The 24901-nt window shown below is 35.5% G+C and overlaps 1 protein-coding gene across 4 annotated transcripts in view; it reads right to left on the bottom strand.

Moving 5' to 3' along the window:
- LRBA (LPS responsive beige-like anchor protein) overlaps positions 1-24901 on the bottom strand; it is a 367611-nt gene that overhangs the window by 232724 nt on the left and 109986 nt on the right. For all 4 annotated transcript variants that reach the window (XM_042828460.1, XM_042828457.1, XM_042828458.1 and 1 more), the window contains exons 34-35: positions 21490-21554; positions 9588-9696 (exon numbers count right to left, since the gene is read on the bottom strand). In XM_042828460.1, coding sequence (XP_042684394.1) covers positions 9588-9696; positions 21490-21554 — 174 coding nt within the window. The remainder of the gene's footprint in view (positions 1-9587; positions 9697-21489; positions 21555-24901) is intronic.

Raw genomic sequence — 24901 nt, 5'->3', positions numbered from 1 at the left:
ACAGAGCACAAGGTTGTCATTACTGGCACAGCAAGAATCAGAAGTCGCTGAAGGGGTAAAGTGTGAAAGAGTATTCAGAAAAAATGCTATTATGTTTGCACTTTTAATAAACTCTTCCTTAAGTATCCACTGTTTGAGACATGATAACATACTCAAATGAGTGCATTTAATCTTACTCGTGCATGTTCCAGCAGGAATTCATCTTCCAAGAACAGACACGGAGTAGAACTACTAGACTATGCACACACCATTTTGGACAAAAGAGTAAAACTCGTATGGACTAGCAAAACAAAGTGAAGACGTGACAAATAGTACATTAGAAAAATATAAATAAGAACAGCTGCAGAACAAAAAGACTTCTGAAGTCAAAAGATAAAAACAAAGAAATAGAACCATAGAATCACAAGGTTGGAAACGACCTTTAAGATCATCTAGTCCAACCATCTTCTCATTACCACTGCTACCACAATATATATACCAAAATATATGTTGAATACACATAACAGGAAATTTTAAAAAGGCTACAGTAGAGCAGAGTGCACAAGCCCAATCTACCAACTGGAATAGTAAGTAAAAACACTTACGGACATTCCGATCCTCAAGATTTCTTTGTGACCTTGAAGCTCCAACATCAGAATTGCTTTAACATGAAGTATTTCTGTTTAGATCAAACCAATCTATGATACAGGAGACATATACTGGCACCTGTGTTGCTTCTGGAAAGCTGGACAAACCCTAACACTGCTGTACAGAAGGACCATATGTAAGGCAAGTTATCTTCGGACAGAAATTTTAGAACAAATTCTACAATCAAGCACAACAGGGTATCTGCTTAGTTAATGCCAGAAATTTATAGTCTACATACATTTCTATTGTTTAGGTCTGAGCATTTTAGAATCACTGCCTGGCATGAGCTTCCGTAACGCCTGTACATGAATAATAAATAAGGTAAACACTACTGATTTATTTTTCATGAGTGGGTGAGAACAACATTCCTGATGGGAACATCTAATTTGAAGCTAGATAGTTTAGCTGTCATATCATGAGCATTAAAGGATGCAGACAAACATCGAAAACATTTTTTAGACAGCACAAAAGCCTGCATAAAAAGATACAATATTAAGGGCTTCAAAGGAAATGTATGCCTCCCATCAAAAAGCTTTTCAGTGGACCAAAAATGCTGGAATAGTTAAACTGCAGAGAAAGTAAGGCTGTAAGAAAATGTTACTCTTCAAGAAGTCTGTTCAAACAAGGAAAATAGAAAAATATGTCAAACTATGGCATGTTAGGCTTTAAAAGAGAAAAAAGCAAGCCAAAAGAGTTAGAATACTTGTGTAAAGGCATGAAAGGCAGTAATAAATTATTTTTGAAACAAAACAGGAACAGTAAGCCTGCTAACGTATCTGTATAGCTAATGGATGATCAAAGGATAAAAAGAGCTCTCGGAACACAAGACCATCACAGAGATGTGCTCGTAGAGAAGTCACACTAGACAATCAGCAAGTGACCAACTGTCACTTGCTACACAGTATTCACCCAGATGATGCAGAAGAACATGGGAATTAAAGCAGCCAAGCCATTAGCTGCAGTTTTCTTCTTCAGGTTGTCTCGGTGCCAGCAAAATTAAATGTGCTAAACAGATTCCAGAGGACAGCAGGGAACTACAAGGTAGAAACTCTGAAATCTATAAAAGACAAACAATGAAATAAACAGAATGACAAGAGTCATCATGGCTTTTGTAAAAGGGAGTCATGCTTCATTGGATTTCCTTGAAAGAATCACAGGGGATGCCAACAAGAAATGTCCAATTCATAAAGTCTACTGCTTGAATGCCAAGATGATATTTAAAGAAAGTCAAGGCACAGTAGAAGGAACACCCTAATGTGGATAAAAAAAAATTATTAAAACATAGGAAACAAAACAAAACAAATAAACAACAACAAAAAAAGACAGTTTTCAAAAAAGGAGGGAAATCAACAGTTGAATCCCACTGTGTTATTAATCATACTTAGAAATGTCTGGAGAGTGAAAGAGATGCCAAATATTCCTGACAGTCCTAATTCATAGAAGTGAAAAACAAGAACCAAACATGAAAAACATTAATACAGTGACAGGGAGACAGAACAATACATGAAACCCATGCAAATCGTTGTCTAAAATGCGACCCCTGCCATCTGGTAGAACTGGGGAAACGTTGTTAGATAACTGCACTGTTCTTACACTAGGTATCTGCTATTCAACTCTGTTAGAAGCAACATACGAGTTTGATGGACCTTTGGCCCGGACCACTACTGATACTCTACAGTGTAAAGACACAATTCATCTGTATAGTGAAAGAGGAAAATCATTAATACAGATGTTTCAAAAAAGGCATATAATGACTACAATGACTAATAAATGACTTTGGATTTTCAGTGCTCTAAGCAAAGTCATTCAAAGCTTACTGCCAAATTGTTTCCTATTCCAGAAAACTGGAAGAATCTTTGATTCTAAAATGCATTACTAAGATGCTTGATTATTTGAGCAATTCCCAAAAAACAAGTCAGACTTCACAAAGAATGATCTATGATAAGCAGAACATGTGTGTGCAAAACCTGCACGTATTAGTCAGAAATCAGTCATACATAATTTTGTGGTTGATTTCCAAATACAGTACCTCCCAAATTAACTTGTTATGTCATTGCTGAGGAGGAAATGTTACACAGTATAGATTAAATTTTACTCCTTAGTCACCGAGCGTAATTTTACTCTGAGAATTATTCATTCAAAAATTTTAAATGACAAGTTGGAAATTGAGCTTTATTTAAAATTTGTAATTAGAAAAGAAAAACAACAAATTGAAACCATTTCTAATAAAGTACTGCTTAGATATTGTTTACGTTCACGAGTCTTTTAAGCATGCAACAATAGTTATTCTGAATTTTGTGTGTTATCTAGATAGCTAGGCAATTAATTTAAAAACATCTGTTAGACTTGCAATTATGTACCTCAGAATAAAAAGGAAAAGAAAACCAACAGTTAAGATGCACAGCTGCAACAAAAAATAAGTTCAAAAGGAATCACACAATGGCCTGCATTGAAAAGGACCAAATGATCACCCAGTTTCAACCCCCCTGCTGTGTGCAGGGTCGCCATCCACCAGACCAGGCTGCCCAGAGCCATGTCCAGTCTGCCTTGAATGCCTCCAGAGATGGGGGCACCCACAACCTCCTTGGGCAACCTCTTCCAGTGTGTCACCACCCTCTGTGCGAAAAACTTCCTCCTAATATCTAACCTAAACTTCAGCAGGCAGAGAACAGAAGAAGTATGTAACACTACTCTCCCTTTTTTTAATTACCCCAGTGTCTTCCAATGCAGGGCAAAACTGTGAAACAGAAGTAGTCACAAGAACTGAGTCTTCAGCTACTTCTGTCAGAAATTTATTTATTTATTTGTTTAAGATTTCCAGAGCCTACAGATGCAAAAGAAGAACTCTGGATCATGTTCTGCTAATCCTTGCAGGATCAAGAAGAGTAGATTAATTAAACTCGGTGATCATCTCTTACGAAAATAATCAGCTATATCAGTATGCTCATTTGGGGGGCTGGGACAGGTTACAAAGTTTTTAAAACAAAGGAAGGCTGATCATTAGCAGCAGATGAGAAATAAGTAAATGTAATACATATGTAAAAGGTCATTAAAAGAAGTTGAAACTTCATGCAATTAATAATGTAAAACAATATGCAGAAAACAGATTCATAACCTCATGACAAACCTGAATAATTTCCAGTTTACAATGAAATGAAACATAGCATGGATTATAAAATGTGGAAGAGTTTCAATGTGACATTACTAAGAACTATGTATTAATTCTAAGCAATAAATTTCATTTGCATCAGAAACCAGGAGGTTGTTATACGAGATGACTATGGAAATAAATCTTTTTTTTTTTTTTTCCACATTCAGTAGATTTGCATCCTGTAATTATTACGATTTTTTTTTTTTAGCAGATACAACAGCTGAGTTAGAAATATTTAATTATTTTAAAATAATTTCTATCAACTCACTTCCATAAGCACTTTCTACTATTTAATTATTCTTTTAAAATGTTAAGCAAAACAAACAACTCCTATAAAAACTGAAATGCCTGCAAAGTGCTAAAAAGAATGAACCATAGATGTTCGTTCTTGCTTAGCTGCATAAATACATAGCTTCTACATTTGTAACATTCACTACGAAGCAAAATAACACAATTAAGCTTAATTTAGTGTCTCTTCACGTCTCAAACAGTTGGCATTACTTGACAAAAATATCCAAAAACTGTAAAGAAAGCAACATCCTCTCTTGTGAATAGAGCAGTTCTAAAATAATGTTTCTGTTTCAAGCTGCTTTGGAAACAAAAATATCCTTGATAATACTCGGACATACTGTATTTTGATTTAAATGTGGGGTAAAACAAAAAAGACTGTCAGCATACCAGTGAAAGCTTTCATTCTTTCTCTTCTCATCCCTTATTAAAACATTCTGTAAAAGAAACCACTTGCTTTTATAATCAATCAGTACTTCATCCTCACAGTTCTCAGAGCACAGGAAACATGTTATAATGTTCAAGTGGAAAGTGAATTTCTCATTTCAGTATCTTTGCAAACAAAAAACCATCAAAATTCCCAAGGAATATGAGAAATTTAAGTTTTCCAGTTTTGAACTTGCCAACATGTTGCAGTAGCACAAAAATGGTTAATCCTGTGATGGAAGAAAATACCTTCCACGCTCCGCACTGTTGAAGAGTTTCCAATTTTTATATTACCTTAAAAATATGTTCAAAAATTCAAGTACAAATGAGTCTTCCTTCTACAACAGATGGTGGTATAATGCCTAACCTGGTCAATGCAAAGGGTAGAGTTTGTTTAAAAATACAAGTTTAACATAGATTAAGCCCATTTAAAAAAAAATCTGTACTGCTGTATTTTTGTGCAAGGATATATCTGTAACTCCTTAAGGTTCTGAAGAACAAGTGTGGTAACTTTTGGTTACGTTACTACAGTAAGCCTCCAACTAGCCCATTATCTTCTGTAAAGTTCTATAAAGATTCATAATAATGCATCCTAGCACACAGAATACCAATTGAAAGCATTCCAAAGTATTACTTTTCTAATGAACAAGGTCACTGCCATTAAGTGTGTTGAATAGCACTTCATATAAAATGATGTTGCAAGAGTCACGAAAAGGGTATTTGATACACGAGCTTTATAACAAAACAGCCTTTGTTAAAAACATCAGAAAATTTTATGAAGAACAGGGACACAGTCAAGGATTAAAACTTACTTTCTTTCTCAGAGTAACTACTTGCTACACATAGAACTATCTATCAGATACAGAATTTATAAACATACCAGGTATCTTTCCATAATTCTTTAAACATCTCTCAAACATTGACTTAAGGATGTTCTGCCATAACTGATTTGCAATAATTCATTACTTCCTCTGATCATCTAACATTTAACGCTTAATAGCGCTTAAGGGGAAAAGGTGTAATTTAATGCTTAAAGGGGAAAAGGTGCAGGACACACAAGATTACCAATCAACTGAAACACTGCATGTTGTTTTCTGAAAGGAAAAAAAAAAAAAAGCCAAGTGGCTCCAACCAAGTCCCTAACAGAGCACTTCCCATGCCTGGCAGCCTACCTCTGTCAAGGCAGTACTTGCATTGAGATTCTTTTCTCAGCATGAGCCATAAAGTAAAATATTCAGTTTATTACAGCTAAACCACAGTCTATAAATTGATGCTGAATAAGAATTCAAAGTATGAGGAAGAGCGTAACTCTTCCACATGAAAAAAATACAACCGAACAGAAAAAGGCAACAAATTTTACAGCAGCTGGAAATGCTAGATTTAATTATTGAAGAGAAATCATGCAGAGAATCTAGCCGCCTAGAATGATTTATAACAAACGTAAAGGGAAAGTCACGTGACATTCTCAGTTAATCAACAGAAATGACCAACAACAAGAATGCTAGCACTTAATATTTCTACAGGAAATGAAAATTGGAAACAAAACTAAGCAGTGAAGAGAACAACAGTGTCAGACAATATTTAAAAACTGACAATATTTAAAAACTGACAATTTGAGGAGGTAGATTAGTTTGCAAATTATGAAAGCAGTCACATTTTACTGAAAAAAAAAAAAAAAAAAAAAATCACCAAAGTTGTCACTGTTCCTCACAGACTCAGGTAAGAATCTTTGACTGGTTTGGAACATTTTCAGAAAATTAAGTGCTGTTCTGCACATACAATTCGCTGCACTAAATGGTTTGGAATAGTTTATTCATGCAAATCTTTGAGGGGAGAAGAAAAACATTGCTAGAAGAATACTCCTCAAAAATACACAAGTACTGAGATGTAGTATTACCAGTCTTGGCCAAAATTCAGTATCATCATACAGCAGCAAATTACATCTTTTTCAGAAAGATGCCTGAATACTCTAGTCCTAAAACACTTGCCAGTTTACACATTTTGAATTCTATAAATATGTATTTTCACACACAAATACATGAAGAGATTTATATAAGACAGGAGGCATATCCAAAGCAATGGGCGCACCTGCCATAAATTATAAAATAAAGTCAATTAGAGCACAAAAATTCCCTCCCCCTCCTCACACTAAATCCAATTATTCTCGTAGACCAAACTGCAGCAGACTGCACGCATAATCTAAGACACAGTGCAAACCACCAGGTTTTTCAAGGTCATTTATAGAAAGCAGGCAAGGTGGTAACGTGAAATAAGCTGTTATAATTCAAGCATAAATAGGTTATTTCTTCAGCATTTTCACTCTACCAAAACTCAGGGTAAGAAAATGCCTAAGAGATCTGTGCATGGGACATGGTGCAAAATTTGAAGGTTTTAGTGTAAGACTATAGGACTATAACTTACATCAGAAATGCACCCATCTTTCCATTCACCATAAAAATGTGTGCCCTGCTGCCATCTCCTTAAAGAAATGTGTGCAATATTGCTTCATCAGGCATGTTTGAGATTTAACAGCATTGTAAAGTTTTAAGTATCTCAGCTCCCTCTGTGACTTCTCCCTATTCATAGACTTACTTACAGAGGTAACAAGTCAAAATGCAGGTGAAGAGAAATCAGAAAAGTAAAGGAAATAAGATTGCTTTTTGACTGAATTCAGCTTAAGATTCTCTCACAGCCAACTCCAAAATACTATTTTCTTTCTTCCATGCAATGCTAGCTTAGAAGTCAAATATCTTAACTGGCTAGCTCATAATTCATTAAGCTACTTATATTATTTCCTACAAAGTAATGTGCCAAAAGGCAGTCAAGACAATGACTTGTCTTTGTCCAGACTGCTGAGCTACAAGCAAAGAGCTCAGAGAGGGCAGGAGATTGCATCCTACTTGAGAGAAGATGAGCATTTCTTGAAGCTTCCAGAGTGCAGGACTGAAGAAGCAAAGGAATTCTGCAATGCAAATGGAGACAGACTCCCACCAAAAAGAAGGAAAAGAAAAAGATCCAAGTCAAGATGACAGATGCCTTTCTTGCCACAGAGATGGAAGTGGATGTGCAGTTGTTGTTGCTATTCAAGACACAATGTTCCTTAAAGAAAAAGATCTGCCATGAAAAGACATACGGATAGACGTAATTCCTATTCCATTTTCTTCAATCTAAATCTATCTCACTTAGGTATTCACAGTTTCCTCTATATTTGAAGTGATAGCTCAAACTCAAATAGTATGCTAAAAACTCTTTCTTTGGAGACTCTTCTGGTGGCTTTGGTCATCCCATACTTTGGAAGGGTACAGATCACCCATGTTTAACTTGCAGCCTGCAGGCTACATGCAGACCAGGATAGACAATACCAAAAAGATTTTATGATTCATGAAATGAAATCAAGTCATTCACAGAATCAGAAGGATAATTTGTGCCAGAACATAAGATTAAAAATGGCTCACACTCATCCTTGAAAATAGCTTTTTATAAATGAGTTAAACATGTGTCTACAAGGTGAAAATCAACATATCTGTGCTATGTACCAAACCATAAAAACACGTCCCAACACTGCAGTAAGATTATAATAGTGAAGTTGACACTAATGTACTGTATTCGTCAGTAGTCTGCATGTACATGAGAGAACCCTATATTCCACACGTTTCCCACATATACACACACTTTTGTACACGGTTTGCATCTGAAGGAAAAAAGTGAGCTGTTTATCATTCAGGGAGTTTCTGCCTAAATTCAGAGCAAAAGATGTCAAGCATGTCCCAGCCCAACGATTATTAGGGAATGAAGTAAAAAGATGCACTTTTCATCTCCACAGGACTGTCGCCAAACCCTTGATGTAATAAATGAAACACGCCTGCTATTTCACCACTGCAAAATGGTACTGTAGATATCTTACAGCATCTCTGTTTGCAGGAGGGGGTAACTAGCTCTAGATGAAGTGCAGATATGTTATTAAACAACGCACAGCTTGAATCCTGGGGCCAACATAGATGACCTTTAGAACACAAGCACTGTCTAAGACAAATATGCTTTCATCTTTGGGGAATATTTTTTCAAGAAAAGATTTAAGAGAAAAACAGTTTAGGAATACGTTAAACATAAATGTGCCTTCAATCCCTTAATGCTTCATTTTAGAAACAAAACCACAAGTAGTATCGCATGTCAGAAAGAAGACTAAGTACTTTTTAAGCAGAGTATTAGTGAATTTAGTGAGATTTAACTTCATTTTCATTAAAACATCCCAGTAATTACAGAACACAGAAGGGAGCTACATGAAGTAACTAAAATCCAAAATTGGAGGTATGACTAATGTGATTTCGAAAAAAAGTCTCATATGTTTATTACAAGTCTATAAAAACCAAGCCCTATATTTTACTTTAGAATCCCTTAAGTGGGATGAAAATGCAAAAACACAACAAACCACACTGAAGCATGTGAAATATAAGTAAAAAGGTTTTAGAGACAGATTAAGTGAAACAGCAAGCTACAGAAAAAGAAAAAAGGTAATCTCTTGTTTTGGGCTTAATAGACTGTTATCCATCTTCAGTAAGACTGGAGGGAGAGAGGGTGCTTGGATTTGTCTTTTTTTCTTCCAGAGTTGTATCTCGACAGTGATTCTAAACAGCTTTAACGTATAAAGTGATATTTGCCTCAAGGAAGAGAAGAGCATTGGTATGATACAATTTCTTTCTCCAAAACCAGCATTTGCAGATTCTGAGGTGCTCTGCACAGCCTGGCTTTCCCCCAAGAGTTAGTGGTATGCTATCAAAAACCCAATAGGACTGCTAACCATTTTATACAATGGAATTGCCTGGGTCTGCAAAGCTGTTATGCACTGGAACAGGCTCTCCCCAGAGAGGTAGTTGAGTCACCATTCCCCGGAATGTGTTTAAAAACCATCTGAATGTGGTGCTCAGGGACATGATTTAACAGAGGTTGTTAGAGTAGTATGGTTAGATTGTGGTTGGACTTGATGAGCTTGAAGGTGTTTCCCAATCTGAGCAGTTCTGTGATTACAATATTCTATTACCGAATGTTTGTTACAGCAGAGATTCTTTTTGTTGGAAGTAAGAAACGCATTTCTTACCTCAAATTCAGCATGTCGGTTAATATCTTCTGCCCTCTGTCTGCTCAAGATAAATTCTGCTTCATTAGCCACTCTGACCAAATGGTCCTTCATAGTTTGACTCAACAACCTGTGGACAGAAAATATTCAAAAGCTGCCTTAAGAGAATGAAATCCTAAAACAATACTGTATATATACTTAAGTGCACTGAGCTCTGTTCTATAACACTGTCTTGACCATGTTAAATAAATGTTATAAATAAGGTTGAAAGGTAATCTTCTGGCAACAAGTAAAATTGTATTTCAATAGTAAACTAAGTCAAGAATCAAATAAGATGTAAATATCATAAACAGTAATATACAATAAAAAAATATATTAAAATCTTTCCTATACACACAACACAGGCTAAAGAAAAGTTAGCAGCTTATGCCTATAAATATCCAGAGTAAAAGCCCTAATGTAAACAATATGAAGTCCATCAAAAGAAAAGTAAATTGCACTTCTGCAGTATAGTGTTCTTTTTTTTCTTAAATACAAAACAAGAAGTCTACGTTAAGCATACATTTAAGTAATATTTTAAGGACATTATAAAATAAAGACAATGTAAAATATCCTCAGTCTCACAAACAAAATGCTGAGATACACATTGCTTCAGGTTATACACAAAACAAAGCTGTGATACAATCTGAGATTTCCGAGACCTTCATAAACCTCAAGTTTATGAATGACAGCAGATATAACAAGTTGAATTACAACCCAATTATTCTGCGAGTTCACATATTGTTACTAAAAACATTTCCTTTTTAATTAGTTACATTGGGATTCATAAAGTTAAATCTGACTATCCAGGAGCCATACAGTTTTGAGAGGTGCACATTTCCATAGGATTACTTGAGGATAACAATTTCTATAGGATTACTCGAAGATAACTCGAATACAAATCCTTTACTACTGGATAGTTTTGCAAAATACCTATTCTTAACCCATTATAACTTTTTTTTTTTTCTTTAATGGCTTCTCACTACTATGATAGGAGCAGAACATAAAAACACTTGGCCCATATAAACTAAAACACATTTCAACAAGTTCAGAGTCCAGCAAGATCCCTTCTTTAGAAAGGCAGGCTTTATTATGCAGGATGCATTCTAAAGCATACGATGTCAATTTTATCATCCAGATATGTTTATTTAGAACTTCAGCTTCAGCTCAATCTGTATCTATACGTATGTTTGGCAGTAAGATCATTCTTGCAGTGCTGTCTCATTTCCTATCTTGTTCCCGATTCTGCAAGTCCACTTGTGGACTTAAGTCATGAAATCTAGAGTCAGAAAAGCATCACAAGACGGAAATGTTCTTTTTGTTCACTGCTTCTCACTCTACAAGGCCAGGAAAGCTGCAATATAAGAGCTAAAAGAGCCAGATTAAGCCATCTCAACCATTTAAGTCACTGAACTTGCATGAAGTCTTAACAAAAGAAATAAGCACAATTCTTTATTTGGGGCATGATTTTACCTAGTGTTTGAGGAGACTTGTGCAGAAGCAATTGTTTTGGAACTATTTTTTCTTATTTTTTCTATTTCTTTTTTAATAAATCACTTTTGGAATGGGAGTAGCTACTATCAGCTAACCTACAGTTTGGCCGTAAGCATTAGTGACATGCTTCTACTATCATAACCTTGTAAAACTGGCACTGCTGGAATGGCATAACTTCAATTTCATAACTTTTCATGATTTAAAAAAAAAAAAAAAAAAAGAGAAAATAAACTAGTTAAGACGACGTAGTTGCTAAACTAAAAAAGAAGCTTCAACATCACTGTCTCTAAACATTTACAGTAACGTTAAGCTAAAAATAACACCCTACAGTGACAAGAACCTTTGCATAAATAATGTCATAGTCATCACACTGGGGCATATTCCAAACATTTGACTCATCTTTCCCCAAGATCTACAGTAGCACTTGCAAATCTACCAAATAAGTATTTAAATAAACATTTTTAATAAAGTAAAGGACTTACTAAAAGCACAGAGATTATGCATACAGATGTATTTACTGATATGAATATATCCTGATATAGATCAGTACATCAAATCAGTATTGAATATGCAATACCCATTCCTTCTGCTAACCTGTTCAAACTTGGGAAAATACTAGTCGTTCACTTTCTGTTCAAGAAAGCATGCTTTGCAATAATCGTTGTACTTATTTTCTACAGATTTTCCTTCTGTCTACTAACTGTAGCCAATGACCAGCCCCAGCAAATGACTGTACGCTAGCATTTACTACGCATTTGCAGAGATGATGGATTTATTCCAAACGAAGCAAAAAACTACATTCTGTCACAGACCAAGTAACACTCAAAGCACACCAGAAGTTTACCTAGTGAAAACATACAGCTCTTATGCATCAGAAGAAACTTGTTCTCCTTTGGACCAGTCCCCGCCTTTGTCAACTCTCTCTTAGTAATGCCACGCAATTTCCCCATTTGCTCTACGATATTTCACAGCGGCCTAACAAAGCCAGAGAAACCTTTCATGTGATTTTGCAGATACAGCCTAGCTGAACTCCTCCTTTTGGCAGCCAAAAACTCTTAAAGCTAAAAACTACACAATAGCCTAACCTCAACACAGATACCTACTAGTAACTTCCAACTCTTCTCAAAAAAAAGTCTAACAGTTTTATATTACTATGTAACAACTACTATACAACTTCACTTATTGCAGAATGCCAAATTCAGCAAGTAAAGATCTTAAGAAGGTAAGAACAAATGTTTTTTATTAGTATAACTGGGCCACATAAGAAATAATTTACTGTTCTTCACCATACAAAAACTGTGCTCATTATTTATACTAAAAAAACTCACAATTGTAATCTTCCTTTTCATTCATCTTTAGCAAATACTGCACACTCTTACATTAACATTCTTTCATTTAAGTTTTTATAATTTTATTAACTGTTTAAGTTGTATTACTACGTAGGTCAGCCTGGATTTTCTCCTTTGAGAACAGTATCATCTTACCAAATGCACCATTCATATTTTATTTTGAATTTACATCCTGAAGGACCAAATTTATCCAATGCAATACCTACCTACCTACCTACAAATGTCATGGTGTCATGATATAGTAGAGGCGCCCACAATCATCACTAAAATTCAAGTACAAGCTCTCAGCATCTCTATAAAAGAGCACATCAGTTTGTATAAAAAAATTCTATTCATTTAGGTCTAAACCAAAAAATTTGGAAACACTGACTGCTGCTTCTTTTTCATTTGAGGCAAACAAAACCCCAAACAGAAATTTGCTATGTGTAGCCTACTGCATGCAGCAAAACCAAATATTTCCAGCTAAGTAGATCACTAGTGAGGCAATGACAAAAACCACTCACTCTCGCCGAACTATTAGTTAACCTCTAAACTATCTAAAATATGTTTCGTACATATGTGAGCAGCTGTAAGCTGCACTTACTGTATCGGGGAACATAATGAGAAAAAAGCTTTCATCTACACAAAAAAAACAGTAAGTTTAGAAAAATTTGATTTTCCTTAGGATGAGAACATTTCAAAGATTCAAAGGGTCATAACTGTCCTTTCAGGTACCTACTCTGATCTTCTATTCAAAATCGATCATGCATGTTTCTGGCTAAATAATTTCACTTCGCCATCAACTGTGAACCTTCTGGTTGAGCTACAGCAGAGCGTTCATAAACACGCCCCAGTCTTTTGTTTTGGTGGTTGTTGAAGATTTAAGGAGATTCTGCAAGTTGTTTTCCCATGAAGAAATTTTATAACAAAACAACTGCTGTCAATATTAAATAAATCACTATTTCACATATGCTTCTATCCTGTTTTTAATTCCAGCTGATTACATCAGTTTATTTCTGTGCTAAATACATCTATCCCAAACTTTGGTTTATACTTGCTTTTCTGCAGCAAAAAGACATTTTCATTTCCTTGATTGAACAGGTTATTTGAATTTCTTCTAACCCCTATTACAATGAATACCAGTTAAAAGAAATAATTGTCCACTAACTTCACTCTTATTCTTGTTTCGTAATCTCTACATGCAGATGCAAGGCCCAGATTTACCTTTTTATACCACTATCTCATGTGTCTGTTCCACTTTTTTCTGTTAACAAAACCTGAAATGCTGATGAATCACAGATTTACGGGGTTGCTCCAAAAGTAATGCCTCCTATTTCATGATGTACACATGTAAATTCAGAGGTGGATGCTGGAAATGCTGATGAATCACAGATTTATGAGGGCTGCTCCAAAACTAATGCCTCCTATTTCATGATGTAGACATGTAAATTCAGAGGTGGATGCTGGAAATGCTGATGAATCACAGATTTATGAGGGTTGCTCCAAAAGTAATGCCTCCTATTTCATTATATAACTTCAGAAGTGGATGCTGGGGCATGGTAGTGAAGGCTAAACCTGCTCAACAATATCCTGTTACGGTTTGGTTTTTTTTACAGACAGCAGCAGAGGGGCAGTCTGACAAAACGGCACCTAATATGGAAGCACTTAAAGAACAAAGGTGTGCCCTAGAATTCCTCCATGCGGGAAGAAATGAATCCGTTGGCATTCATCAATACTTGCTTAATACTGAGGGAGATCAAACAGTGGGTATGAGCACAGTGGGTTGGTGTGTTTCAGTAGCAGCAACAGTGACAGTGGGGCACCTGCACTGCTAGAGATTTTTAAGAGTATAGCACACATTGGCTCTTGCTCACTGCTAGTGAAAATGCACAGATAGTGGTGGTGACTATGTTGAAAGACAGTGTTTTGCAATTGAGAATCTGTTCTATCAAATAGTATAATTGTGCTCTCCTATCTGTTGTCACTTCTGTGGAAATAAGTAAGTGGCATTACTTTTGAAGAGACTCACGTACACTCCCACTTGGTAGATTACCATCTGTTTTATTTACAGAAACATTACTCAGCTTTTTCTGATCTTGAACAACGAAGTGTTTTTCCTGCATGGCTAGATATGCATGTTCTGCGTGAGTTTGACCACAACAGCTATGGGTAATGACAGTGCCTCAAACAGACTCTTCCCCCTTTGCATAAGCAGTTTGTTTCATATCAATAACTTTGTAAAGTTGAACAGCCTAGTAAAAACAAGCAGTGGGACAGAACCCATGTGGGAAGTCAAATATATACTTGCATACTTTGCTGGGTCGGGAATGACATGGTAAAACAACTAAGTGAACAACAGCTTAAAAGTGAAACAGCCAAACAGATGAGATATTCTGATTTTTATTGTTACACTGGATAAGAACACCACAAGAGATAAAGCAAGAAATCTTTTTATTCTGATGTCTAACTGCTGAATGGTTAATTAGTGAACCTTCTTGGAACAAGGGAAAAAAAAAAGGAGTGCAAGAGAAATAAAAGGTAGAATAGAAATACACTTGTAAGAGTGAGAAATGGATAAAACCTGGGTTAGTATTGCTGATGTTCAACAATTACTAGTTTTAATTGAAATACTGCAAAACCTTTGTAGACGACACTTTCAACAGTTGTTTGGGCATAAATCTCTCATAAAGCACCACAGGACAGACTGCGGTAGATTGTTCTAGATAGCCCCACAGCAAAGAACTCCGAGATAGCCAGGAAAGGAGGATAAAAGCAAGCTTTTCTATTTGCACTCCTCATAAACCTAGCATATAAGATTCTCTTACATCAAGAGATGCGTCTTACAGGGATACAAACTGTCTTTCATGGGATCTGACTACTCAGCGTGTAAAGTGTTGGAATTACAGCTGCAAGGCAGTTTTACAATTGCTTCGTAGAACTCTATATCCTGTTCTATCATCAAAAAAATACAGACAAGTCCAAAGTTTGAACACATTTACGCCCCTCAAAATGTTGAAGAAAGTGAACTGCACAGAGACACCAGAAAGCTGCCTTGGACTTGCAAGGTAATAAACCCAAATAGCACTCTGAAAGGACATCTAAGAGAGGACGCAGCAATCCCTTCTTTTCTCTCTAGAATAGCTATTCAGAACACGTAAGAGCCAAGTGAAAATTAATCTGAGGTTGCATTCACTTCTGCATCAAGACTGACAGAATTTATGAAAATTTGTACAATCCCTGTACACACACAGTGTGCTGAATACCTTCTTGCTACTACTATATTAATTTACTTTTTAAAAGCAGATGTTACTAGAAATATCATACATAAAGATACATTTAAGAATTCCCAGGCACTCAAAAGCGTTTTATGATTTCGCTTTTTTACAGAACCAACAAATTAATGACATATTCCCCAAAGCAAAACCTAGCTTTATCACATACATGCACTCCAAAATTATGAGCATAAAGGCTTACATTAATTTTTAATCATTAAATCAGTTCTCCCAAAAAGCTTCTGCTTGTTCATTAGGTTGCAGCAAAGCTCATATGTTTCCAGTTACATAAAACGACGCAATTTAAATCCTTGCACAAATGATCAAACAAAACTCAGTAAAATAAAAAACTGTTTTTAAAATGGCTGTGTATGTCACACAACATCTTGGTGCACACACAAGATAATCAAGTAGTGTTCAAGAACCCCACCTCAAATCACTCTTCCATTTCTGAAACACATGCAGGCTACAATTTCTAATTTTAAGCACATTTCAAATGTTGGTTAAAGTCCAGCTGAATGGTCTTCCGTAGTTCAAATTCATGCATTAAAAAAAGCTGTGTCTGCTATGAAGCTAAACAATAGCTTTAGAAGTCAGAAAATAAATTATCTAAAATCCCTTTTACAAAACCTATCACTTAACCAGAATGGCAGAATGCTAAAAATAACAAGAGAAAAAATGTGGAAAACAATTTTTTTCCTCCTACAAACCAAGATTAAGGTGCTGGTTCTGTAGTATCAGTAGGCTGGGGCAGAGAGGCTGTAACAAGGGAAGCAGACTGCTAATAATCAGTTCTAGTTTGGACACTACAACATTATCTTTTCCTGAGCCATTTTTGGTCAATTATGCATAAAGGCTAAGTGTATTAGTTATCATCCATTTTTTTCATTAATAGCTATATTTTTCTAACTACTTTCCATCACAGTAGTTGCTCCTATGGCAACACATTCTCTAACACTCATTCCTTGAGAGTGACCGCACCACCGTAAATGAAAGACAATTGAATGGGGCAGCCTACATCTGTCCCTTATTTTCTGTTAGGAAGGCGTGTGAGTAACTGGCCAACTGGTTTGATTGCCAACAATTTCAATATTAAAAATATTTGCATCTATTACCAGTCAAAAGTAATATCTGCAATTTAAGAGAAAGAACAGCAGGTGATGTTGAAATTTTCATAGTACAGTAACTTCTAAAAAAATACTGTAGAAATACAAATGATTACAGCATTCCAGATTTTAAACTACTGGATGTTATGCTTTGGGAGAATAATTCCACTTGTATGTGATTATTTATGGCGAGATTTGGGGCTTTTTCTGGTTGGTTAGTGAAATCTTTACTGTCCAAGGATGTTGCTGCCTGCCCTCTTCCTCCTCTTCTCAGTAACTTCTGAATTCTTTGAGTAATTATAACCAATACTTTTTTTTTTTTTTTTTTTTTTTAACAGAAGGTTGGAATTTTCCAAAACATAATATTTAAACCCAGCAGAGGACAGAAAACTTTGTAAACGCCCTTAGGGGGAGGAGGGGAGCAGGAAATTGCAATAATCCAATATTGGATGAGAATCCTGATATGGAGAAATTTTTTGAGATTTCAATCCTCGTCAGACTGCAGAGAACCTACCCATACGAAAAAGTTAGAGAAGAAACAAACAAACTTCATTAGTTCTGCTTCCCCTGGATACGTTTGTAAAACCTCAGGTTTGCTTCAGTTTAGGATTTAAAAGAGGGGATGGCAAAGAGGAAGAAATGCGTTCCGTACATTTAATTAAGGCATCTTTCCAGCAAACTTTATGTGATCGCTTTTTGATGGTTTTTTTCCATTTTTCTTTTAACATACAGATGCTTTTTGTATGTTAACAAAAAAAAATTATTTTAATTTATCTGAATGCTCATGTACAAATGTATAGACACTGAAGAATACAGCACTTAGTTCTTCAGATGACTAAGAAAACCGTGTTTGAGAAAATTAAAGATAGTCATGTCCAAGAGTCTCTTCAACTGAAAATGTGAAAGAATAATTGCTGCAGCATGCTTAGGAGACTGATCCCTCAACCCCTGCCATGCCAAACCCATTATCACCCCAAAGGGGATAATAACTGTCATGCCTAGTCTCAAGCACAAGTACGTTTGTTAGTGCACTGACTGATACAGAAAATAAGGTCTAGCATAAGAGTTGCTTCACACTAAAGTGTGCTAATGAATCAAAGTGACTGGAGAGAATTTTAACCTTCACAGAGCAAAGGAGTTTGTTTGCTAACTAAGCAGAGGAAATAAGAGGCTAACAAAAGAGACATTTGTTGACTCAAGAAAGTAACACAAACAAGTAGGTTTTTTTCAAGTTCAGAAATAATAGCTTGAATATCTCCTGCATAAGGAGGAAAGATTATTAGTTCCAGGGTGAGAACAACAAAGGAAATATGTCTGGACAATTCGGAAGTCTCTGAAGAAGACTGGCTATGTGAGTGAACCAATCACACTGAAAGGATGGTTCCAGTAAAACAAATTCTCTCATCAGTAAGGTCTTCGTCTGAGGGCTTCAAAACAGACTGTCCCTAAAGGGAGGACCCAAAGGTGAAAAGCATGTACCAAGACTGAAATCTAGGCTGACATAAGTTCAACAGGTTAAAGAAAATGTTTTACAATCTATGTTTCTGCTGCACACATGGCTGAGAGCACAAGGAAGCAGCACATGCTGGCACCTTTTTAACAAGGTTTCAAAGAGCCAGACATAACGTTATTGTAAAACGTATATTCATTTTATTAAATGCAGATTAACATTCAATGCAGCAATGTTTTGAAATTTGTTTCTGTTTTCATTTTTGGAAAGATTTTCCAATATTTGCTCCTTTAGCTTTTCACTTACATTCAACACTCTCCTGGCTTTCTACACAGGTTTTTTTTTGTTTGTTTTGGTTTTTTTTTTTTTTTAACTACGCTGTATCCTGTCCTTCAAAGACCTCAGTTGTTTATTTCACAATTTAAGTAGGTCTACCATTCTGTATCTTCACAATCCAGTCTCCCTTCTAGAGATTTTTTTCCCCTGTTTTGATTACTCGAAATATCTCTAGGTTCAAACAACCCTATTTTGCTACACACAGAATAGCAGTGGCCCCCTGAATTTGCAAAGCCTGGGAGCAGCATGTTATATACTAGTTATTTGCAAACATGATCAAATTCAGCCCAACACATTCTGAATTCAGTACATACATTGCAGACCTTACGAGTCCCAGAGGCAGACTTTCTGCACATATTTCTGTCCAGGGAATCGTAGCCAAAACACACCAAGTCAAAACATAAAACTCTCAACTGGCGAGAGAGAGAGAGAGGTACATTCATACCTTTCACATAAAAGGAAAGAAGACATTTAAAGGCAAATATAAGAAGAGCTTTAAATCTCCTCTTTTAAAGCTCATTTGATTCCAGAAACATTTTTAGTTGTCTTAATTGCCTGATAAAAATGAAAACACCACCACCACGAAAAAAAAAAAAACCTACAGGAATACAGGAGGACAAATTTCAAACTGAAATACCCTTCAATACGTCAATAACTTGTCCGAAAATGAGCAATAAGTGTTGTGAAAACTGTGCTTCACAAAGCCCATAACATGACATTTTCCACCAATAAAGCAGACAACAGCAATTTTGCGATTCCACAAATTCCAGGCAGCTCTACTGTCCTTAATATTATTTTATTTATTCTAACACTCCATGCATCATGGTACCCCACGGACATCCTTACTTGCTGAAATCAGTTCTGTCCTGTGTACAAACACCTTGTCATCTTCCTTTGAGTTGTAGGAGACAATTTAAAAATTCAACTACTGTTACAGAATTGTATTAAAAGTGTAAATCAGAATCCTTCAGCTATTTCCATTTTTTTTAATTATAATTTTAAGGTTTCAGCTTTTGGAGTTCTTAAAAAAACCACAGTGTTACGAAAAAAATAAAAGAGATGCTTTAGAGTAAATGTTAGTATAGGTGCAAGAAGAATAATGTGTGACCTTTATAAAGGAGATGAAAAGAGTAGTTTTGGAATGTAGTTCATGTTGTAGGAGGGATAATAGCTTCCTTTTAGTGAATGCTGAAAAGCCACAAAGCAACACAATGACCGGTTCAGCAGCAACTTTAAAAGATTCCTATAAACCGGAATGGAGGAAAAATGGAACTAGATAAAAGGAGACATTTTTATAAGAAACGAATCCGCTCCCCTCTTCCCCATAATGAAAGTTATGTTCCCACTTTTTAAAAAAACAGCTCTGCTATGAGTCATGAAAAAAATGAAGTAACAATTACTTAGATATTTTCTGCTAACCAAAACCACACTTTTCAGTCTTTAAGGGATCATTTGTCCCTGAGACAACCACTCTGCTAAGACTAGACTATAAGTTATTGATGTTGTTTATGGAGGCGGGGGAGTGATTCCATCTGTCTGTGATGGGCACTGTAGGTTTTTAAAAGAAAATAGTCAATTCCAAACACTTTACTGATAGAACGCTCTCTGAATGCTTGACCTGAACAAACAGACTACCAGGTAACTGCTACTTAAGCTCGGTAACTGATTTGTTCATGATAATCATCTTACCCAGATGTACCTTACATTCTGGTTTACATGTGTGTGGGATCTCTACGTTATCTATGCTAATAAAACATTAATCAAGGGCCAAATTTATAGCAGGCACTTTATAAGTAAGGTCAGGACAGGTCAGCCTCACATAATAGGAAACAACTACAGGCTAGATCTTAACACTGTAACTGAACACCCTTGTTACTTTACCTTGGCCCTTGGGATCAAGACCAGTAGCAAAATGTTTTTTCTGCCTCAAAATGGTGTTTCCCTTAACGTAAAGTGAAATGCGACCATTACAATGCTCATTACTTCTAGAAATCTGGAGAACATTTATGCAGTGTAGAAGAAAAATCTCAAATAGCCATTTCGTCTACGATGCTGTTTACAGAGCCTTTTAATTTCTGTGTTAAATTATTCTATTTTTAGCTCGGTAGCACTGCCCTACTCCTGTGAAATCGATTTTCTGTTGAGATTATTACTAGCTTAAGTTGCTCGCCAACAGAATACTGCTTTTGAAAATGGCACTTTTAATTTCTTATAATGCTGCTTAGCAAAGACATCTTGAATAAAAATCCTTTTGAAAACATAAATATTGTTCTTAGTCTGCCTCATAATCTATTCCTAATGAAGAAAATATTGATGGCTCTGAATAGTCACCATGAGTTAAAGAACATGGCCTCAACAACTGCTCTGTCATTTTCTTTAAGTCTCAGTAATATACATATATAGTTACGGACAGAACATGAAGGCTGATTGGGAACACTAACACAATTTCTGCACTTTAAAGGGATACTTTTCCATTCTATAAAGTAGATAGAACATAAACGAGGAAACTGCAATCTAATTTTTGAGGCAAAGGCTTATTTAACAATTCCTAGCTATAATACCTTCCAAATATCAATTCCCTTATTCAAGAGATTAGTCAAATGCAAATTACAGTTTCAACGTTAACCAGTGCACAAGAACAGGAAGAAATCCATGATACTGTTATGCGATTTGTTCGATGAAACCAGAGCAGTCAGATTCTGTAAAATCTCTTATTTAGTATTAGAACTAAGTAGAACTGTTAAAGAAAATGAGTTTATGCTTGTGAGCCTCAAAGAAATTGTAACACAAACAGAAACAAAACAAAACAGCAGAAGCAAAATTCTAGGAAAGTATTTCAAGACACTTAAGTTGCCCTAAGTTCCTAAATGCTAAGACAGAGTTGCTATTTTGACTTACCTTCCTTCATTGACTAGCTCTATAAAGGCAAGACCAGCATTCTTTTGTATAGAGTTCTGCCACTCCTGAGAAAGAGAAAAAGAAGACAGTTGTAAAAATGAGACCAACAAAAACCATCTAGGGTTAGAAAGTCACGCTCCTTTTAAATTCTGATCACTTACACCACTAACAAACATAAAAAGCATTAATTGTGTGGTAATCAGGAAGGAAACAATCACCAGCAAGAACAAATAAGTGTCATCCATTCCAAGTCACATTCTGTGGAGGGCAGAAGAAAACAAAAACATCCCACAAATAACTCTTCATCGTTCACTATGTTGTGTGCTAATTCTCAGCTTGCTCTGGTTCACTGATCCTCTGCCTTAGTGAGACTTGGTAATACTAATATAATCTTTCAAATAAATTTAGTGCTTATTGTTTAAAAACAGATTTCTTAAATACTAATTACATATATAGATAATAGTCTTCTCATCTTTGCATCATATGTTCACTTCTAGTGCAAAAATCAGGTTTATCAAATAATACATCAATAACACCCAACACGTATTAAATTAAAAAAAAAAATAACAAATTAAAATAATTCTAACAGCACAGAGGCAGGCACCACACGTTTCTTACATCCAAGAGAACCCTTAGTAATAGCAAAATTCCACACGCCCTTCAGGAGTAGGTGCAGGTTCTGCCTGATCTCCTTATAAGACATTTTAAGAAGTAATCAACGAACACGACACATTAGTGGGGCTTCCTTCCTCTTTTGAAAGCTGACAAAGCAGCTGAATTTGTCAACAAAAATACAACAAAGCCTAGGAATCCCATACTCAATAGCAACAAATTGACAGAAATTAAAAAAAAAAAAAAAAATATGGAGTAACAAATGTGTGAGACATTGTAGAGAAAAAATACAGGGATTTGGAAAGAACAGACTGGATATAGCTCTTTATTTAATTCAGTCATAACTGTTTTAACTGTCTTAAGTTTGTTCCCCTTCTAAGCCAACAAAAGCCATGCAGGCAGGTATCTTAGCATTACATCAGCTTTCTTGATTTCCTTGTTTTATTGTAAGAAACAGCAATCCTAGCAATTATTTTTTTAGAAATCTTGACAGTTTTAGAACAGACAGAAAGCACAAAACTGCAGATTGATCTTAAATCTATTTCTGATTTCTAAGAACAGAAGTATTCAGCACTCACTGTACCACCAGAGAAAGTTTTTAGCTACCCGTATTTGCGAAGTGATATTACCCCTCTAAGTTAGAGACATCAAGTTTGATCAGACACACACAAAAACCAACAGAAAAATTAAAAGGTTGCCATGTTTCACTATCAACTCATTTTCTACTTCTTAATCATTTTTAATGTGTGACACTGTAATGTTGAAGTAGGCAGAATTAAGAGAAGAATAATTAGAATTTGTGATGTACTACTCCTCATGAATAATAAAGGATTTCATTACTTTTTATATAACTAGCTTAGATGCATTGCTAGTCATGTAACATTCTAAACGTCAGCTAGATTCCATTTACATACTGTTGCATTGATATATATTTTTTAATTATTATTACAATTTTTGTAATACCCCCAGTGGTATCACTGTTTTTTCCGGCTACATTTATTTTACTGATCTCTCTCCCATCATCCTTCCAATTCTCTCCCACTGCCTTCTTACTGTCACCACTACAAGACTTCAAGTTAGCCTGAAAGCTGTTTCAAATACTTTTAAGAAATATTTAATTCACTTAAAAAAGCCCTTTAGGTTGTTAATAATCTAAACAAAATAATTTGCAGAACTAATATTGTTAAGAGGCTCTTCTAATACAATATCGACTTGTAAATAGCTTTGTGTGAAGATTGTTAAAATGACTGTGTTAGCCAAAAGTTCCTGAAAAGCAAAAAAAAGTAAAAGTTCTTTTTACAACACTGCCCATCTGTTGCTCTACGTCAGTAATCTCTCTCTCTCATTAACAGAACTCTCTACAACACTTGGAAATTTAATTGGTGAAGATGGAGGATGCCAAAAGTGAAAAGAAGGCGTATTTATCATGATACTTTTCAGCATTTTTCTCTACATCAGACATCATCAAAAGCAGCGTTAGTCTAAACAATTTCACAAATCCCAGCTGAACACACCCTAAAGCTAGTTTTAATAGTTGAAAGAAAAGACTAATGGTCATCATATTTCATGATCCCTTCAATATTTCCCCACAGTATATGTTCTCTCAAACAATTACACTCAGTGTGCATATTGCATTATTATATCAACATCTTAGTTATCCATCTCCCAAAGGTATTAGGGAAAAAAACACGTTAAAAGCCTCAAACTCAACCACTAATGCAACTAAATAACTACAAAACACATTTCAGCACTTTCCTAAGGAAGGACTGTAAGAGAAGATCAACAAAGTCAATAATTTCATACCTGTTCTAAGCTGTACTTAATTGACCATCATTTCCGATGGCTGTAAATGTTTAGTAACTGAAAGACATAACCTACTTTTAATGCTTTTGGTCACTGTACAATGAGAATAGCGAAGCAGACAAAAAGGCAGAAGCACTATGCACAAATAGCTACACTGAAAAGCAACCATTTCAAGGAGACAAATAAGAAATCTCATTTTACTCAAATACCATGTCTGATGTGGAAACTTCTTAGCTCATTACTGTTTCACCCACTTCCTTAATGGAATCTGTAAACACTTTGAAAAGTACTCGAGACAAAATGCATGCATTATATCCTTTCCTGAAACGATGCTTTGAGCATCATCTGAATTATTGTTTTGTATAGAACACTATATTACATTTCCTGTCGCTACTGCGCAATCCTGTCATAAGCAAAATCATATCCCAGTCCTTTATAGCATCAATTTTATATCATCAACAAGATTCACTAACACATTATAAGTACACAAAGGTCATCAGTTGAAGAGACGAAGCAGTATTAGTATTAAAACCATTAAAACCACCCCTTCAGAAACAATCTCCTTCAAGGTTTGTATTTTAACCTACTGTCATCCCATTTGAGTTGGGCATTTCGTTCTTTTTTTTTTTTTTTAAATATCTATTTGACAGCTTTCTTTTTTAATTAATCCTAACTAATGATTAGTCATGTGACACTAAAATCCATGTAAATCACTGCCACATCTCCTTCGTCTGGGAAATACATGCTGACAGAAAACTAAAACAAGCATTAGACTACAACCAGCAATTTAGTAACCCAGTTCTTTAGTAACCTGGATCTACATGTGCAGTTATTCCACCTCAAAATACATTTAGAAGTCTTTCATACTACTCAATAATCTTTCTTCTTTTTTAAAAAAGAAGCCATGTCTCTCATTCTGTGGCAATATTAGATAAATACTGAAGATCCTTAAGTCTGTACTGAACTTGGATTTTCAGGTGTCACCTCTATCGATCAG

The sequence above is a fragment of the Centrocercus urophasianus genome, unplaced genomic scaffold (genome assembly GCF_019232065.1).
Source record: "Centrocercus urophasianus isolate 14NV4802_14NV808 unplaced genomic scaffold, USGS_Curo_1.0 seq_3, whole genome shotgun sequence".
NCBI lineage: Eukaryota > Metazoa > Chordata > Aves > Galliformes > Phasianidae > Centrocercus > Centrocercus urophasianus.
The sequence above is the reverse complement of the archived record's forward strand: the minus strand, read 5'-3'. Positions and strand labels throughout refer to the sequence as shown.